The sequence below is a fragment of the Panthera tigris genome, chromosome B3, assembly GCF_018350195.1.
Source record: "Panthera tigris isolate Pti1 chromosome B3, P.tigris_Pti1_mat1.1, whole genome shotgun sequence".
NCBI classification, from domain to species: Eukaryota; Metazoa; Chordata; class Mammalia; order Carnivora; family Felidae; genus Panthera; species Panthera tigris.
In genome coordinates this window covers 21,473,008-21,488,311 of record NC_056665.1, presented here as the reverse complement: position 1 = coordinate 21,488,311, position 15,304 = coordinate 21,473,008, and the positions used below count along the sequence as shown (strand labels likewise).

The following is a 15,304-nucleotide window of genomic DNA, read 5'->3' as shown; positions in this document are numbered from 1 at the left end:
TCAAGCCCAATTAAGGACCTGTGAGCGCAAGTGGTTAGAATGGTTGCCTGCAAAGGGGACTGTGGATAAACTACTTGGTGACTGGTTTTTTTGTTCTCACATTTTTAATTGTCTTGGACTCATAACTTTTCACACTGCCCAACTTCATCTGGCCATGTGACTTGTGGGCTTCCCTTTGTCATCCTTTGCCTAGGGCTCTGAGTGAGGCAGGGACAGCAAAGGGGTGCTCAGTCGTCACCTCTCACAGCTTGGAGCTTCGGGGAATCCAGCCTATACCAAGAAGAACCAATTTTGCCCTGTTTCTAGAAAATGAATCGATTTGGCCACCAGATTCCTGAAGATTTAGAATGTCAAGCCTTGCTTGGCTTGGAAATCTCAAAGGCAGGGTCCGCCTCATCTTTACCTGTTTTTTCCGGTATCTGTTGGCCGGGACCTGGCACAAAGCAGACCCTCCGTGCATATTCGCTGAAATGAACTTCACTGAGATTATCTTGGTAGGAGAAGAGAAAGTTGTTCAAAATTTTTTAGAGTTCCTGACTATAGAAATGCATCATGGAAGCAAACCAGAAACTCCAAATTCGGCCACTTGAAATGTTTAGATTTCCTCCTAATGTATGCTAGCAGATTTTATCTGAAGGCCTTCAGAACTATGAGACCAAGGACATTTCTCCTACTTGCCATTTGTTAATGTTGATCAAGTAACTCCCATCACAACTAATGGACGCCTGGGAAACACGCTTAGAATATAATTTGTCCTGGCCAATCTGGGGTAAAATTGTCAAGTAGACAAGTTTGTCTCTGTGGCTCTTCCACTCCCACTGTCCTCCCTCTCCAGAATCTCAGATTCTTGGACTCCTCCTGCTTCCTCCTGCTTCTCAGAGTTCACCCTGCTTGTTCTGCCTCCAGAAGTTAGCCTGTCCCTACCACATTCCCAAAGATTCCTACTATCTGATGGAGACAGAGGGAGGACTCAGGGAATAAGTTACTAACTGATGGGTTAATAATGGTGGTCCAAGTTGCCCTCTCAGGTAATTTGTGCCATGTCGTTGGTGTGTATGATAAATGTGTTTTACGTTGCAGGGCTGGGACAGGGTGTGCCTGTCGTGGGCCTGGTGGTGGAAGGAGGCCCTAACGTGGTTTCCATTGTCTTGGAATATCTCCGAGAAGACCCTCCAGTCCCCGTGGTGATTTGTGATGGCAGTGGGCGAGCCTCGGACATTCTGTCTTTTGCACACAAGTACTGTGAAGAAGGAGGGTAGGATTTCTGACATGTTACAAAGGGTGGGTTTTTAACTGCCTTCTTGTTAGGCCAAGAAGAAAACCCTAAGTGATACATTTAGCCATTCCAAAAATGCTAAATAATGAAGATTTACTAGATCTCTCCCATTTTCTGAGGTCAGCATGTGAGGGAGCTGTCAAGAGCATGATGTTTCTTACAGAATTCTTTCTCTGGGGGAATATACTCTCTTCCAACTTCATTTTCCCTTATAAGGTTTTCAACCAGCCTGGAATTCAGGACACGTGTGAATGCAGTTTTTGACTGTGGTCCCTTTTTGTCTCCTAGCCTGGGATACCCTCCAATGGTAAAGTTTCAAATCAAAGACACCAGACGGACATAGAGTTGTCTGATTTATTCATGTACAGATTTAACTCATATTGTTTCCTTCTCTTTTGCATTTCCTTTGAACAGGATAATAAATGAATCCCTCAAGGATCAGCTTCTAGTTACCATTCAGAAAACATTTAATTACAACAAGACACAATCTCATCAGCTGTTTGCAATTATAATGGAGTGCATGAAAAAGAAAGAACTCGTAAGTGTCTTGAGTTTATTTCCAAACCAGCTCCACAGAGAGAATTATGTTTCCTTTCTAATTCTGCCCATATGTGCATGATGGACTTGTTCATATTTTAGTTTCAGACTTTTCCAAGGGGCAGTTTACAAATCCCTACCAAATTGGCTGTTATGCCCACGTGATAGAAACAGACTAAGCATGCACAGGGAAGGGACCAAAGTGCTTTCAGAGCTTAGCACATGTTAGGTGACACCATGCTACTTTGCACCAGTTCTGAGGTTTATGATATTAATCATACGTAAAGCCATGAGGAGCGACAGACACACCCTTTTAGGTGCACTTACAAAATTCTATCACTTCACTCTCCAAATACAGTAATTATTTCCCACTCCTTGCCTCCCTAATTATGCTTGTAAGGAATACACACATAAGGTAGCCCCTTCAAAATTTTAAATCTAGAGGGATGCCTGGTTGGCTCAGTTGGTTGAGCATCCAACTTCAGCTGAGGTCATGGTCTCATGGTTCATAGGTTCAAGCCCTGCATCGGGCTCTGTGCTGACAGCTCAGAGCCTGGAGCCTGCTTCAGATTCTGTGTCTCCCTCTCCCTCTCTGCCCCTCCCCCACTCATGCTCTGTCTCTCAAAAATGAATAAATGTTTAAAAAAATTTTTTTTAATTCTAAATCTACAAATTTCCTACAACTGTAGCAGTTTTCTGAGTAGAAATTATTTTGTCAACTTGGTAGCAATTTAGATATTGGAGTATGTAGATACTGAATGGGCTCTTTCCTCTTGAGAGTAGTGGAGTAGATTGGGTAAATAATAAAATAGGTATCCAGGCAAAGACTCAGAGTCAGGACAATCAAAGTTATCACTTGTGGAAATGAAAGACACCTGGCTTAAAATCATTCCACTTCCAGAATCATTGAATCGCATGTCAGTCTCTATGGTCCTTTAAAAAAAAAAATCCAATTCTCCCTTTTAGTTTCAACTTTGCTTTACCTGGTCTTTTCATGATTAACTTGTTTTCAGGTCACCGTGTTTAGAATGGGTTCTGAGGGTCAGCAAGACATCGAGATGGCAATTTTAACGGCCTTGTTGAAAGGTGAGCTCTCAGGAAACAGTGACTCCTGGCCTCTCAGTGCTGGCCTAGGCCAGGGCTTTGCTCATGGCCAAGAAACCACACTCCCTCTTCTCCTGCCAGGAACAATGTCTACTGGTGATCGAATCCAGAGCCAGTCAGGCTGCCTGGAGTTATCTCACTGTGAAGCCATGGCAGAACAACAAAGCTCACAATGGGTGTCTTGGGAAGGGGTATTTTCTGCGGGTGCCAATGGACCATGTGGGCGGAAGTCAGACCAGTTTCTATTCATAACTAGTTCATTAAGGGTTTCCTCATAGAGGGGGAACATGGGTGGTTTTTCATTTGCCATCACTGCAATGATTTGTTCAATTTCCCCATCCTGCTCCTAATGATAGGCTATGACCTGGCCACTCACAGGGTCACTCTAGGACACACATTTCTTCTCTGCCTCTTGGCTACTCTAGGACAATGAGAGGGCAGGGATGAGAGAGGAGAGTGTCACCATCGGACCAAGTGCCTGGGAGTGCTGTGCTGGTCTCCCCACGGCTGGGGGCTGGTGCTCTTGGCCTGTGCCCACCTTTGGCCTGAAAGGGCTGATGTTAAGGCAGTCCCAGGGCTTCTGCCCTCCTGCAGATGAGGGTCCTGGAATCACCAGATTCCTCCTCTATCCCTTCAGGGACACCAAGCCAAGCAGACATGGAAAGAGGTGGCCTCCAACCTCCTCCCAGGCAGCTCTTTGAGAATATGGAGTTCTTAGCTTTGGGGCCTGAGTAGTCACTCGGGGACAAGAGAAAAGGCAGGAGTGCTTAGTTCCAGGCTGGCGTGAGCCAGCCCAGGGAAGCCCGTGCTCACCTCCCAGCACCTGCCTAACTGGAGCAATCCAGGCATGGAGTGAGAAAAGCCTTGTTTCTTGCCTTTCCAGGGACAAATGCATCAGCCCCGGACCAGCTGAGCTTGGCACTGGCTTGGAACCGCGTCGACATAGCACGAAGCCAGATCTTTGTCTTTGGGCCCCACTGGCCGGTGAAACTAAGTGTTTTTCATCTCATACTAGCATGACCTTGTATAGATGATATATTAGTATGTTCTCCCTCATTACACAGATCTCAAGAAATTATCTGGGGTTTCTGATGATCCAACGTTAAATGCATTAGGGTCATTAAATGTTGCTATTTAACTTCCAAGAACCAGAAAGAAGAGCCACTAGTACTAATTATAGATTCAAAACAGTACTCTTGAAGAAATAACCACTAAATATTTTATCTTTGCTGGTGAAGTGGGGTTTACCCTTTTAAAGAAAAAGAAGAAAGAAAATAGCCCATTAAAATTAAATACAACAGTTGCATTGAGAGCATCGTCTTTTTAAATTATGTTCCATGGTACCCTGGAGGCCTAGAGAATTTTAGGGTGGGGGGGTCTTTGGGGGTGTGGTATGTATGTGTCTGTGTGTAGCATGTGTGTGGTGTGTGTTATGTGTGTGGTGTGGTGTGTGATGCCTGTGTATGGTTTAGTGTGTGTGTGGTATATATCTGTGGTATCTGTGTGTGTATAATAATGATTAACGTGTGACAGGATGTTTGTGGGTGTGATACAGCTGTGTGTGTGAGTGGTAGGTGTGTGTGTGTGCAGAATGAACATGTGTGGTAATCACCTCTAGGCTTTCTTATTTCCTGATGGTTCCATTTTCACGCCAGCCTGTTTTCATCTCATGAATGCCATACCTGAGGATACAAATTGGATGTTTTAAAGTCCTCTTCTGTTCCCTAAATTATCTCTATTTTTCTCCCTGGTCAGTTGCTCCCATTTGTCCACTTTGTCTTTTTCTGTTGCAGATCCTGGCTTCTCCATCCCCATTTCCAAATGAGGGATGGGACCAATTAATCATAGGAAGCTTACTTTGCCATTAAACAGCTCTACTTTGCCATGTGCAGATTGGAACAGACTAGTGAGGCTCTGGACCTCTCTATACAAGTCCTTCCAATGATTTAGCGACCATTCTTCCGGTTTCTGCCTGCGGGTGAAGCCCAGGAATGCAGTTACTCTGCACCTGCCCAAGGGGGTGTTGGCAGGGCACACAAGAGGGGATGGGGGATGAATGGCCTCCTGTCCTGTAGACAGTCCTTCCACTGATCACCATGCTTTCTACCCATCATTAGCTCTCATTCTCTGAAAATCTGGTCCTACTTCTACTGCTACCTTCACATTACTCCTGGTTTACTCCTTCATGGTTTTAACTACCCGTTAAGTATTTCCACAAATTTGTTAATAGCTCTTGTCTGCCTCTTCTCCTTGAAATAGATTTTTCTTTATCATAGTCTTCTGTTATCATTTCCATGAGGAGGAAGGGCAAGCAGGAGACATGTGATCAAGACTGCAACCTGGAACTAAAATCCTTCTCAGTCTCGCCATAATGCAGTATATGGTCTCCAAAAGTTTCCTTTAATGGTTGAAGCACATGATTAACTATGTGCTGTGAATCTATAGTCTTTCTAGAATTCTTGACATAATAGAGAACTTGTGGTAGGGAGTATTTGATAATTACTACACAATAAATCAATCCTAGGTCTGATTGGTTATATTTTATTAGTCAATATTCTTCTATTTTTTTTATTAAGTACAAAAATAAAAACTGTCCCCAAAAAACTCTTTGTTAAAGGGTCTTGTTAAAAACATAACAAAAACTGAGGCACCTGGGTGGCTCAGTTGGTTAAGTGTCTGACTCTTGGTTTTGGCTCAGGTCATGAGCCCCACGTAGGTGTTCGAGCCCCACGTAGGTGTCTAAGCTGACAGTGTGGAGCCTTCTTGGGATTCTCTCTCACTCTCTCCTGCCTTTCCTAGCTCTCTCTCTCTCTCTCTCTCAAAATAAATAAACTTTAAACCAACAATAACAACACAGAGAGAGGTAGTAGTGTTTGATATATACATATAACAAAGTAATTTATTTATATTGAGTCATAAAAACTTGGACTAACAATTTTTTAAGGGAATAGGCTAAACTTCACCTGAGCATGTAAGAGCAAGGTTTGGGGACATCTAGACCACTGCCCATTTTAAAGACCAAAAATCTATAAACCTTGGCCAGTTTCACTGAGATTTCTGAAACAGAAAGAAATATCTGCATATTTTTTATGATGAGAACCATTTATTTGGCTTCCATCTGTGGACAAGGGCTTATCCTTTGGCAAAACCATGAACTAGAACCTTAAATTCAAAGAAATTGGTAACAATGCCTGATATTTCGGTCACACACTGTGTTTTACCCCATGTGTTCACATACATGAGCATTACTGGACCAGCCTTCACAACTCTGAAATAGATCTGATTGCCCTCATTTTATAGTTTGGAAAAATAAATTGATATCCCAAGAGGTTAAACAATTTTTCCCAAGTTTACTCATGACACTTCTAAACAGCATGTAGATCAAAGAAATCTCAAGAGAAATTTTAAAATATTTTCAACCAAATGAAAATGAAAATACAACTTAAAATTTGTGGGATACAGCAAAAGCAGTGCTTAGAGGGAAATTTCTAGCATTGAATGCATATATTAGAATAAAAATTAAAGCACGAATCAATAACATTGAAAACAGGGGTGCCTGGGTGGCTCAGTCAGTTAAGCGCCAGACTTTGGCTCAGGTCATGATCTCACGGTTCGTGGGTTTGAGCCCCGTGTCGGGCTCTGTGCTGACAGCTCAGAGCCTGGAGCCTGCTTCAGATTCTGTGTCTCCCTCTCTTTTTCTGCCCCTTCTTGGTTCACACTCTGTCTTTCTCTCTCAAAAATAAATATTTTTTAAAAATTAAAAAAATAATAATATTGAAAACAGGAAAACAATGGAGAAAATCAACAGAAACCAAAATCTAAATCTTTGGAAAGATCAATGAAATTAATAAGCCTCTAACTAGGCTAAGAATACTAATATCAGGAACGAAAGAGAAAACATCACTACAGACTCCATGGACATTATAAGGATAATAAAGGAGTATTATGAACATTATCCCCAGCAAGTGATTGTTTAATCCATATTTGAGGTTGCAAATAGGAATTTCCTCTCTCCAGATGTGGTCCATGCCATCCCTTATCCTTCTAAAAGAGCAGTGCCCACAAGTTAACATCTTGTGCAGCCCCAAACAGGATTGTCATCTGCCTTAAGCTGGATCTACACACCTAGCACTACAACAAATATAATCTTTCACTCATATTAAGTTTTCATCTGCAGCAATTCCCAAGGGTTTTGTCATGCTTACACCTGATAAACCACATCTTTCTGTTCTGAGGTTAGCTGTTCTGGGGCCCAGATGGACCCAGGTGTAAGACATCTTCCTTGTTACACGTCACCTTGCTAGATTCAGTCCATTATGTCAGCTTATCAAAATTTTTAAATTTCAATTATGTCACCCAATATACTTACCATCTCGTTTTCCTTTCAGCCGACTCAAATGCTAAAGTACCAACCCTCTCTCCAGCCTGTCACACCTCTCTTATTATTTGTGATTCCTCCAGAATAGTTGTCTCCAAGGTATTTTAATCGAAAGAGCCCTTTCTACACATGGCATCTTGAGTAGAGCAGCAACACATAAAGCAAATAAGAGCTGAGCCCACCCCATTGGCCACCTTTCCCCAGGCAGCCCCTGAAGCCCCTCTTCAGAGTAAAGGGCTCTAGTGGCCCTGGCTAAAAGCTACCACTGTAACATTACCAACCACCCTCTTAGAATCCTAAAGTGTGATCCTTGAAGGAAGAATGGGTGAGTCGTTTGAGCATCTAGGAATATTCTTATGATGCCTGACCATATCTACTCCATCTTTAATTCTCTTCAATGACAAAGACGGACGTTAAAAAAGAAGAGGAGGGATTCTACTCCTTCTCATTCACTCAGCAGCAGCAAATGGTGGAAATAATCTCTTCTTTGGCTTTCTTGAACCAAACCATTTTTTTAAAAAATCCCTATTTTTACTCATTCATTTACTTAACAAATGTTGGTCAACCACTTCCTATGATAGGTTCTAAGGACAGAGGGGTGAATAAAACAGACCTTTCACAGCCCTTCTAGAACTCTCTGTGTAGTGTTGGTGTGGACATGGTGTGACAGGGTGGGCAGGGAAAATGAGGCAGACAAGAAACAGATAATCAGATGAATAAATATTGAATTGTAAATTGTAATAATTGTTAAGAAGGAAAAATGTACATTTCCATGAGACAGAATGTGGGGAATAGGAGGGCTACTTTTTATTGAGACACCAGGGAAGACCTTGCTGAAAAAGTGGAATTAATGCTAAGACCAAATAGGTGAATAGATGCTGGCTGGTGAAGACTGAAGGGAAAGCACCTTCCATCCAGAGAGAAGAGCATGTAAGGAGCCTGAAGTAAGAAAGAACTGGACATTTTCAAATAACTTACTGAAGAAGAAAAAAAGGCCAGTGTGGCTAGAATGCTGACAAGGGAGTGACTCAGGAGGAGGTTGCAAGCCAACCAGGAGCTGTGCATTATGAGCACTGCAGACCTGGTATAGGACAGAAGGCTGGGTCTGAGAGCTAGGGGAACCACTTAAGTACTTTTCTTTTCCTGAGCAACAATAAATATTATCTCACACAGTGTGGGTCAGGAATTTGGGTGTGGTTCAGCTGGGCAGTTCAGGCTCAGGCACTCCCATGAGATTATCCTTAAGCCATATGCTTGGGCTGCAGTCATTTGAAGGCTTGACTGGGGCCGGATGATCCACTTCAGGTTGGCTCACTAAATAGTTGGCAAGTTGGTTGTTGGCCTCAGTTTCTCCCCACATGAATGCTCCATAGGGCTGCTTGAAGCTCTTCATGATAAGATGGCTGGCAATTTTTGCTCTTCCATCAGGTCTTTCCCCTTTTGTTTCCTCAACTGCTGTATCATCTTGTTTTTGCTTTTTTCCCCCCAATTTTTTAAAAGTTTTATTTATTTATTTTGAGAGAGACAGAGCATGAGTGGGAGAAGGGCAGAGAGAAAGGGACACAGAGAATCCCAAGCAGGATGGAGCCCAACGTGGAGACTGAACTCACGAAACCATGAAATCATGCCTAAGTCACAGCCAAGAGTTGGACACTTAACCAACTGAACCACCCAGATGCCCCACCCCCAATTTTGTTGTTGTGGTAAAAGTCATTTGAGTAAAATTTACCAGGATGCCTGGGTGGGTCAGTCAGTTAAGCAATTGACTCTTGATTTTGGCCCAGGTCATGATTTCGTGAATTAGATCCCCACAGCTGGCTCCGAGCTGACAGTGCAGAACCTCCTTGGGATTCTCTCTCTCCTTCTCTCTCTGCCTCTCTCTCTCAAAATAAATAAACTTTAAAAATATAAATGAATAAATAAATAAATTTACCATCTTAAACATTTTTAAGAGTATAGTTCAATTGATCTAAGTACATTCACATTGTAGTGCAACCATCACCATCATCCATCCATAAGACTCTTCATCTTATAAAACTAAAATTCCATACCTGTGAAACAATAACTCCCCATTTCCTACTTCCCCCAGCCCCTGGCACTCCCATGTTACTTTCTGTCACTATGAATTTGACCACTTAAATACGTCATACAAGTGAAACCATACTGTATGTATCCTTTAATTGGCTTATTTCACTTAGCATAATGTACTCAAGGTTCATTTCTGTGTGGCATATATTAGAATTTCCTTCCCTTTTAAGGCTTAATCATATTCTGTTGTATGCATAGACCACATTTTCTTATCCGTTCATCCATCAATGGACACTTGGGTTGCTTCCACCTTTTGGCTATTTTGAGTAATGCTGCTATGAATATGGGTATACAAATACCTACTTGAGACCATGTTTTCAATTCTTTGGGATATATACCCCAAAATAGAATTGCTGGATCATAAGGTAATTCTATTTTTAATTTTTTGAGGGGCTGCCAAACATTTCCACGGCAGCCGCACCATTTTACATTTCCTCCAACAGTGCATGAGGGTTCCAATTTCTCCACATTCCTGCCAACACTTGTTTTTGATATGGGTCACCTCATTGTGGTTTTGATTTGCATTTCTTTAATGATTAATGATGTTGAGCATCTTTGCATGTACTTGGACATTTGCAGATCTTATTTTGAGAAATGCTTATTCAAGTTCTTTGCTTGTTTTTGAATCAGTTTGGTTTTTGTTGTTGTTGAGCTTGAGCTTTAGGAATACTCGATAAATTCTGGATATTAATCTCATCAGATATGTGATTTGCAAATATTTTCTTCATTAAGTGTGTTGCCTTTACTCTGTTGATACTGTCTTTTGATGCACAAGTTTTTAATTTTTGATGAAGTCCCATTTGCCTATTTTTTCTTTTGTTGCCTGTGCTTTGGTGACATATCCAAGAAGTCATTGCCAAATCCAATGTCATGCCTTGAATCTGTTGATACTCTTTTGATGCACAAGTTTTTAATCTTTGATGAAGTCCCAATTGCCTATTTTTTCCTTTGTTGCTTATGATTTTTGGTGACATGTTCAAGAAGCCATTGCCAAATCCAATGTCATGAATCTTTGACCTAGGTTTTCTTCCACAAGTTTTATTGTTTTAGCTTTTACATTTAGGTTTTTGATCCATTTTGGGTTAAATTTTGTACATGATGTTAGATGAGGGTCCAACTTCCTTCTTTTGCAGGTGAATATCCAGTTTTCCCAGCACCAGTTGTTGAATGCTGTGTCAAGTTTTCATGAGGATTATAATTGTCTTGTCTACATGAGGAGTCAGCCAGGCCACTCTTTCATCCATATCTCTGCGTTGACCAGACCACACAAACTCTCATGGTGCCCTCAATGAAATCTCTACCCCGTCCCACTTAAGTGTTTTAAGCAGGAGAGTTACATGGTTTTATTTACATATTTAGGATCATTCTGGATTTAACATAGAAAATGTGTTGGGTGGGTACAATGGCAGGTAGGAGGAATCCTGTTAAAAGGTTATTGAAGTAATTCAGGGGAGAGACATCACCTGGGGCTAGAGCAGAGGCAGAGGAGAAATAAGAATTGGACATAGTAAAGCAATATTTAGCATTAAACATGATGTGCCTCAAGACAGATTAATCGTGGAAGAGGGCAGTGCAGGCAGCGAGATGTCAGCAATCTCCCCCCGTTCTCTGGCTTGCTACTGAGTTCAGGGACACTGGAAGAGGAAAGGTTGGAGGGAGTGGTTTTGAGTGTGGTTTTGGACATCATGAGCTGTAAAAGCCTTTGAGATATCCAAATGGAGGTGCCAAGTTGGGAATAGGAACTCTAGGGAGAGACATGGACCGAACCTAGAAACGACAAGTCAATTGCAAACACATGGGGACTGGCAGTATGGGCCTCAATACAGTTGCTGAAGGAGAGTAAAGAAGGAAGGAAGGGGCTGTGGATAGAGCCCCAAGGAGCCTCAACATTTATAGCCAGTGCTGAGAAGCGGTGGCCAGATAGGAAAACCAGAGCGTGCATTACCAGAGAAGCAGGAAGAGGCTTGAGGGGGAAGCAGGCAGCAGAGTCAGATGCGTTAAGAGCCCAGCATGAGACGGACTGGGAAATGCCCATGAGGTGGTACCAAAACACTCAGCCCCTGCCACAGCCAGAACCATGGACAGATGGGAAGAAGCAGCATGGAATACATGGAGCAGGGTGCGGGAAGGGAGGGATGGACACTGTGCATGCAGACAGTTCACCAGAAGAGTTTGGCCAGAGGACAGGGCAAGTCCGGCAAGATAGGACTTGGCAAGATAGTAACTGGAGGGGTCAACTTTGTCTCAACGTTGGTATCACTGTGTCTGCACCAGGGCCATATACCCCCAGGCTCTCCATGTGACTGGAAGACAGGCCCAGTAGCCAGGCCCCACTTCTGCACTGCCTCCTGTTCTCTGAGTGGAACACATTCTTCCCTCAATGCATTCAGTCTGTCACCACATGGGTGCATCTCGGTAACACCCAGCAGGCCTTCTCAAGCCACCAATAAGCTCAGTCATGATTCTATCCAACAGGCATCCTCAGGTTTACAGGGTGTACTTTGTCTCTGACCCCTTCACGATCATTTTCTCCTTTCTGCATTAGCAACTATCTGCACCTCCCCTTTGGTGCCTCTCAGCATCCCTTCCTTTGGGCAAAAACACATCAATCAAAATATCAGCCACTTTAAGCACACAAGTAGCAGTGGTTCGTAGTATCAGGGCTTCCTCCAATAGGCAGTAGGCCTGCAATGATTGTGTGTGCATGTGTGTGTATGTGTGTGCATGTTTGTGCGTGGGTGTGCTTACATGTGCATGTACACACACGTGTGCACGCAGAGGTGAGGGGGATCCGTGCACCTGACTTGGGACAAGGGACAGCTTTAACACTGTTCCCCAACTCTGTTTGCTGTGGACTGCAGCCCCTGGGAAGCCTGGCGCCCCCCACCGATAACAAAGTGACGGAGAAGGAAAAGAAGCCACCTACAGCAACCACCAAGGGGGGAAGAGGGAAAGGAAAAGGCAAGAAGAAGGGGAAAGTGAAAGAGGAGGTGGAGGAAGAAACTGACCCCCGGAAGATTGAGCTGCTGAACTGGGTATGTCTTCACCCCTCTTTCCCAAGATCACGAGTCGGTCACCCTTTTTCTCCAGGGGAAGGGGCAGTTGTCTTTGCTTCAGCCCCACCTGGGCCCTGAGTCCCGGGAGGCAGTGGCAGAGCATCCACAGGATAGTGCCAATATTTCAAAAGGCAACAGCAAGCTTCACAAACACCAGACATTCTGGCTTTGTGGGAGAATGAAGCTACTCAGAGAGGTTGCCCACCAGTGGCTCTTTCTGCCTGATGCACACATAGATGCTTCATGCCTGAAAATATGGGAAACAAACCAATTATCATGAAATAAACACAGTTCAGGGAACAGAAGAAGGAGCCTGTGGTTGAGATGTGCAGGTAACAGCACTTGTCTGGGCTGGGAGTCTGAGCCACACGCTGCACAGTATTCCTGGCCTTGCTGCTCTGAGGACACAGGTAAGGAGGGTGCTGAGCTTCTGCGGCGACATGTGACTGGCATTATCACAGCCACTAACCCTGGTGGCATGCTGTGAGTCCACAAGTTCCATCCAGCTACCACATGGTTATCCTCAGTCAAGAACACAAACTCTCCCCCACTGCTGTCTCCAGAAGTCTTCGCATTATACTGAGTGCTGAAGGACAGAGGCACAAACGATGATAATAGCATATAAAATATTACAACCGACCGCCTCAAAACATTGTTTACCAAGTCCGGAGCTTGGAGATTCAAGTACTGATTATAGTACTTATAAGAAAGAATGCTACAGCTTATGTGGTGTTTCTTTCCCATCTTTATATTAAAAGAAAAGAGAATAGGGGCACCTAGGTGGCTCAGTGATTTAAGTGGCAGACTTCAGCTCAGGTCATGATCTCACAGTTCATGGGTTCAAGCCCCATGTCAGGCTCTGTGCTGACAGCTCAGAGCCTGGTGCCTGCTTCAGATTCTGTGTCTCCCTCTCTCTGCCTCTCCCCCACTTGCACTCTGTCTCTGTCTCTGTCTCTCTCTCTCAAGAATAAATTTTAAAAAAATTTTTTTTAAAGGAGAGAAGCATCTACTTTTCTCCTTTTATCAAGCTTTGATACTTTGACAGGACAGGTAGGGGCCAAATTGAGAAAAACGATGGGAGGTGGGGCATGTTTACTCAAGACAAAGAGCAAAGAGAACCAGGTTCAACTTGCTCGAGGGTCTGGGGGGGGTCAGAATGCACTTTCCCAGATGCTTCCCGTCTGCCTCTTGCCTGGCACCCCTCTGAGAAGCCACTCACAGGGTCCCTGGTGTTGGTTTGCACAGGTGAATGCTCTGGAGCAAGCCATGCTGGATGCTTTAGTCTTAGATCGGGTCGACTTCGTGAAGCTCTTGATTGAAAACGGAGTGAACATGCAGCACTTTCTCACCATTCCGAGGCTGGAAGAGCTTTACAACACAGTAAGTGTTCTAGAAGGGGGGAGGGCAGAGGGGAGCTAGCTGTTTGAATATGTTTATTACCGGTGCATATTTTGCATAAATGCTCTTAGATGAACACGAGATCACTGGAACGCTGGTTTCAGCTGGGACATTAATTCTATGGAGTAGGGTAGGATTTAGCTCTGAGAGTTCAAGAGAAAAACATACTTAATATGACTGAATGCTTCTCTTTTCAGAGGCTGGGTCCACCAAACACGCTTCATTTGCTGGTGAGGGATGTAAAAAAGGTCAGTCTGCCATTTTATAATTCTTACCTATTGGCATCTTTCAATAAGACATTTTATAAAGCAATTTTTTAAATTTCTAAAGTGTGTTGTCATATTATTAGAGGCATAAGAAAGAATGAATTCCTTTCTCCATAAAAGAGTTTACTAGAGTGTATTATGCTAAGCGAAATAAATCAGAGAAAGACAAATATCATATGATTTCATGCATATGTGGAATTTCAGAAATACAACAGATGAACACAGGGGAAGGGAAGGAAAAATAAGATAAAAACTGAGAGGGAGGCAAACCATGAGAGACTCTTAAATACAGAGAACAAACTGAGGGCCGCTGCAGGGGAGGTGGTGGGATGGGCATTAAGGAGGGTACTTGTTGGGAAGAGCACCAGGTGTTGTATGGAAGTGATGAATAACTGGGCTCTGCTCCTGAAACAAATACTACACTGTATGCCAACTAACTTGAATTTAAATAAATAAAATTTTAAAAAAAGAGTTAAAACTAAAAAAAAAATTATCATTTTCACGTTCATCCCTACACATGCCAGGCTCATGTTGAATGACTGATTATGGCACCTTGGCACCATTACCAAGGCCCTGGGCAACAGCCAGGGAGGTGCCATCTTACCACTGGCCTGAGCCTCCATCTTCCAGTGGAACCCCATGTTCTGTATCTACTTTTAAGATCTGGGGCTCACTCCCTTCACTGAGCCAGTCTCCAGAAGGAACGTGCCTCATGTCATTGTATGCGTTCCGTGGACTATTCCCTCATTAGTGAGTGATAGATGTTTTCACCCCTTTCCACTGCTGCTGACTACTTACAGTCTGTGTTCTTGTAGGAGCTCGTTCATTCATTGTTGTGTCACGTCGCCACAGGCTAGAGGATTAGATTGGGTTAATGTGTGAGTGATTCATTTTGCTAGGATGCAGTCCCTGGCTTGCCAAGTGTGGAACATGTATTCATACTCTGAGCAAGAAAAAATAACTCAAATGAGAGAAATAGAGTTTTCAGTCAGAGTCCCAGATAGTCTGGCCATCCTTTGCACAAATGTCTCCTAATAATATAGTAATTCAGCTTCTATAGACACTCATTGGATCAGCACAGGATCAATGTATCCAGGAACCAAGACGGACCAGCGCCCTTACTTCGCCCATAAGGAATCCGATTTCCTGGAATTCTTAGATTAGGATATAAACATTCAAAAGCCACAGCTACCCAAGTTCA

At 43.3% G+C, this 15,304-nt stretch overlaps 1 protein-coding gene across 1 annotated transcript in view; it reads left to right on the top strand.

Annotated features, from left to right (window-relative positions):
• The window catches only part of TRPM1 (transient receptor potential cation channel subfamily M member 1), a 95,170-nt gene that overhangs the window by 35,126 nt on the left and 44,740 nt on the right, over nucleotides 1-15,304 (top strand). Inside the window, exons 8-14 of the mRNA XM_042988262.1 lie at nucleotides 1,081-1,255; nucleotides 1,691-1,814; nucleotides 2,827-2,899; nucleotides 3,801-3,901; nucleotides 12,245-12,418; nucleotides 13,685-13,819; nucleotides 14,035-14,085. Of these exons, the coding sequence (XP_042844196.1) occupies nucleotides 1,081-1,255; nucleotides 1,691-1,814; nucleotides 2,827-2,899; nucleotides 3,801-3,901; nucleotides 12,245-12,418; nucleotides 13,685-13,819; nucleotides 14,035-14,085 (833 nt within the window). The remainder of the gene's footprint in view (nucleotides 1-1,080; nucleotides 1,256-1,690; nucleotides 1,815-2,826; nucleotides 2,900-3,800; nucleotides 3,902-12,244; nucleotides 12,419-13,684; nucleotides 13,820-14,034; nucleotides 14,086-15,304) is intronic.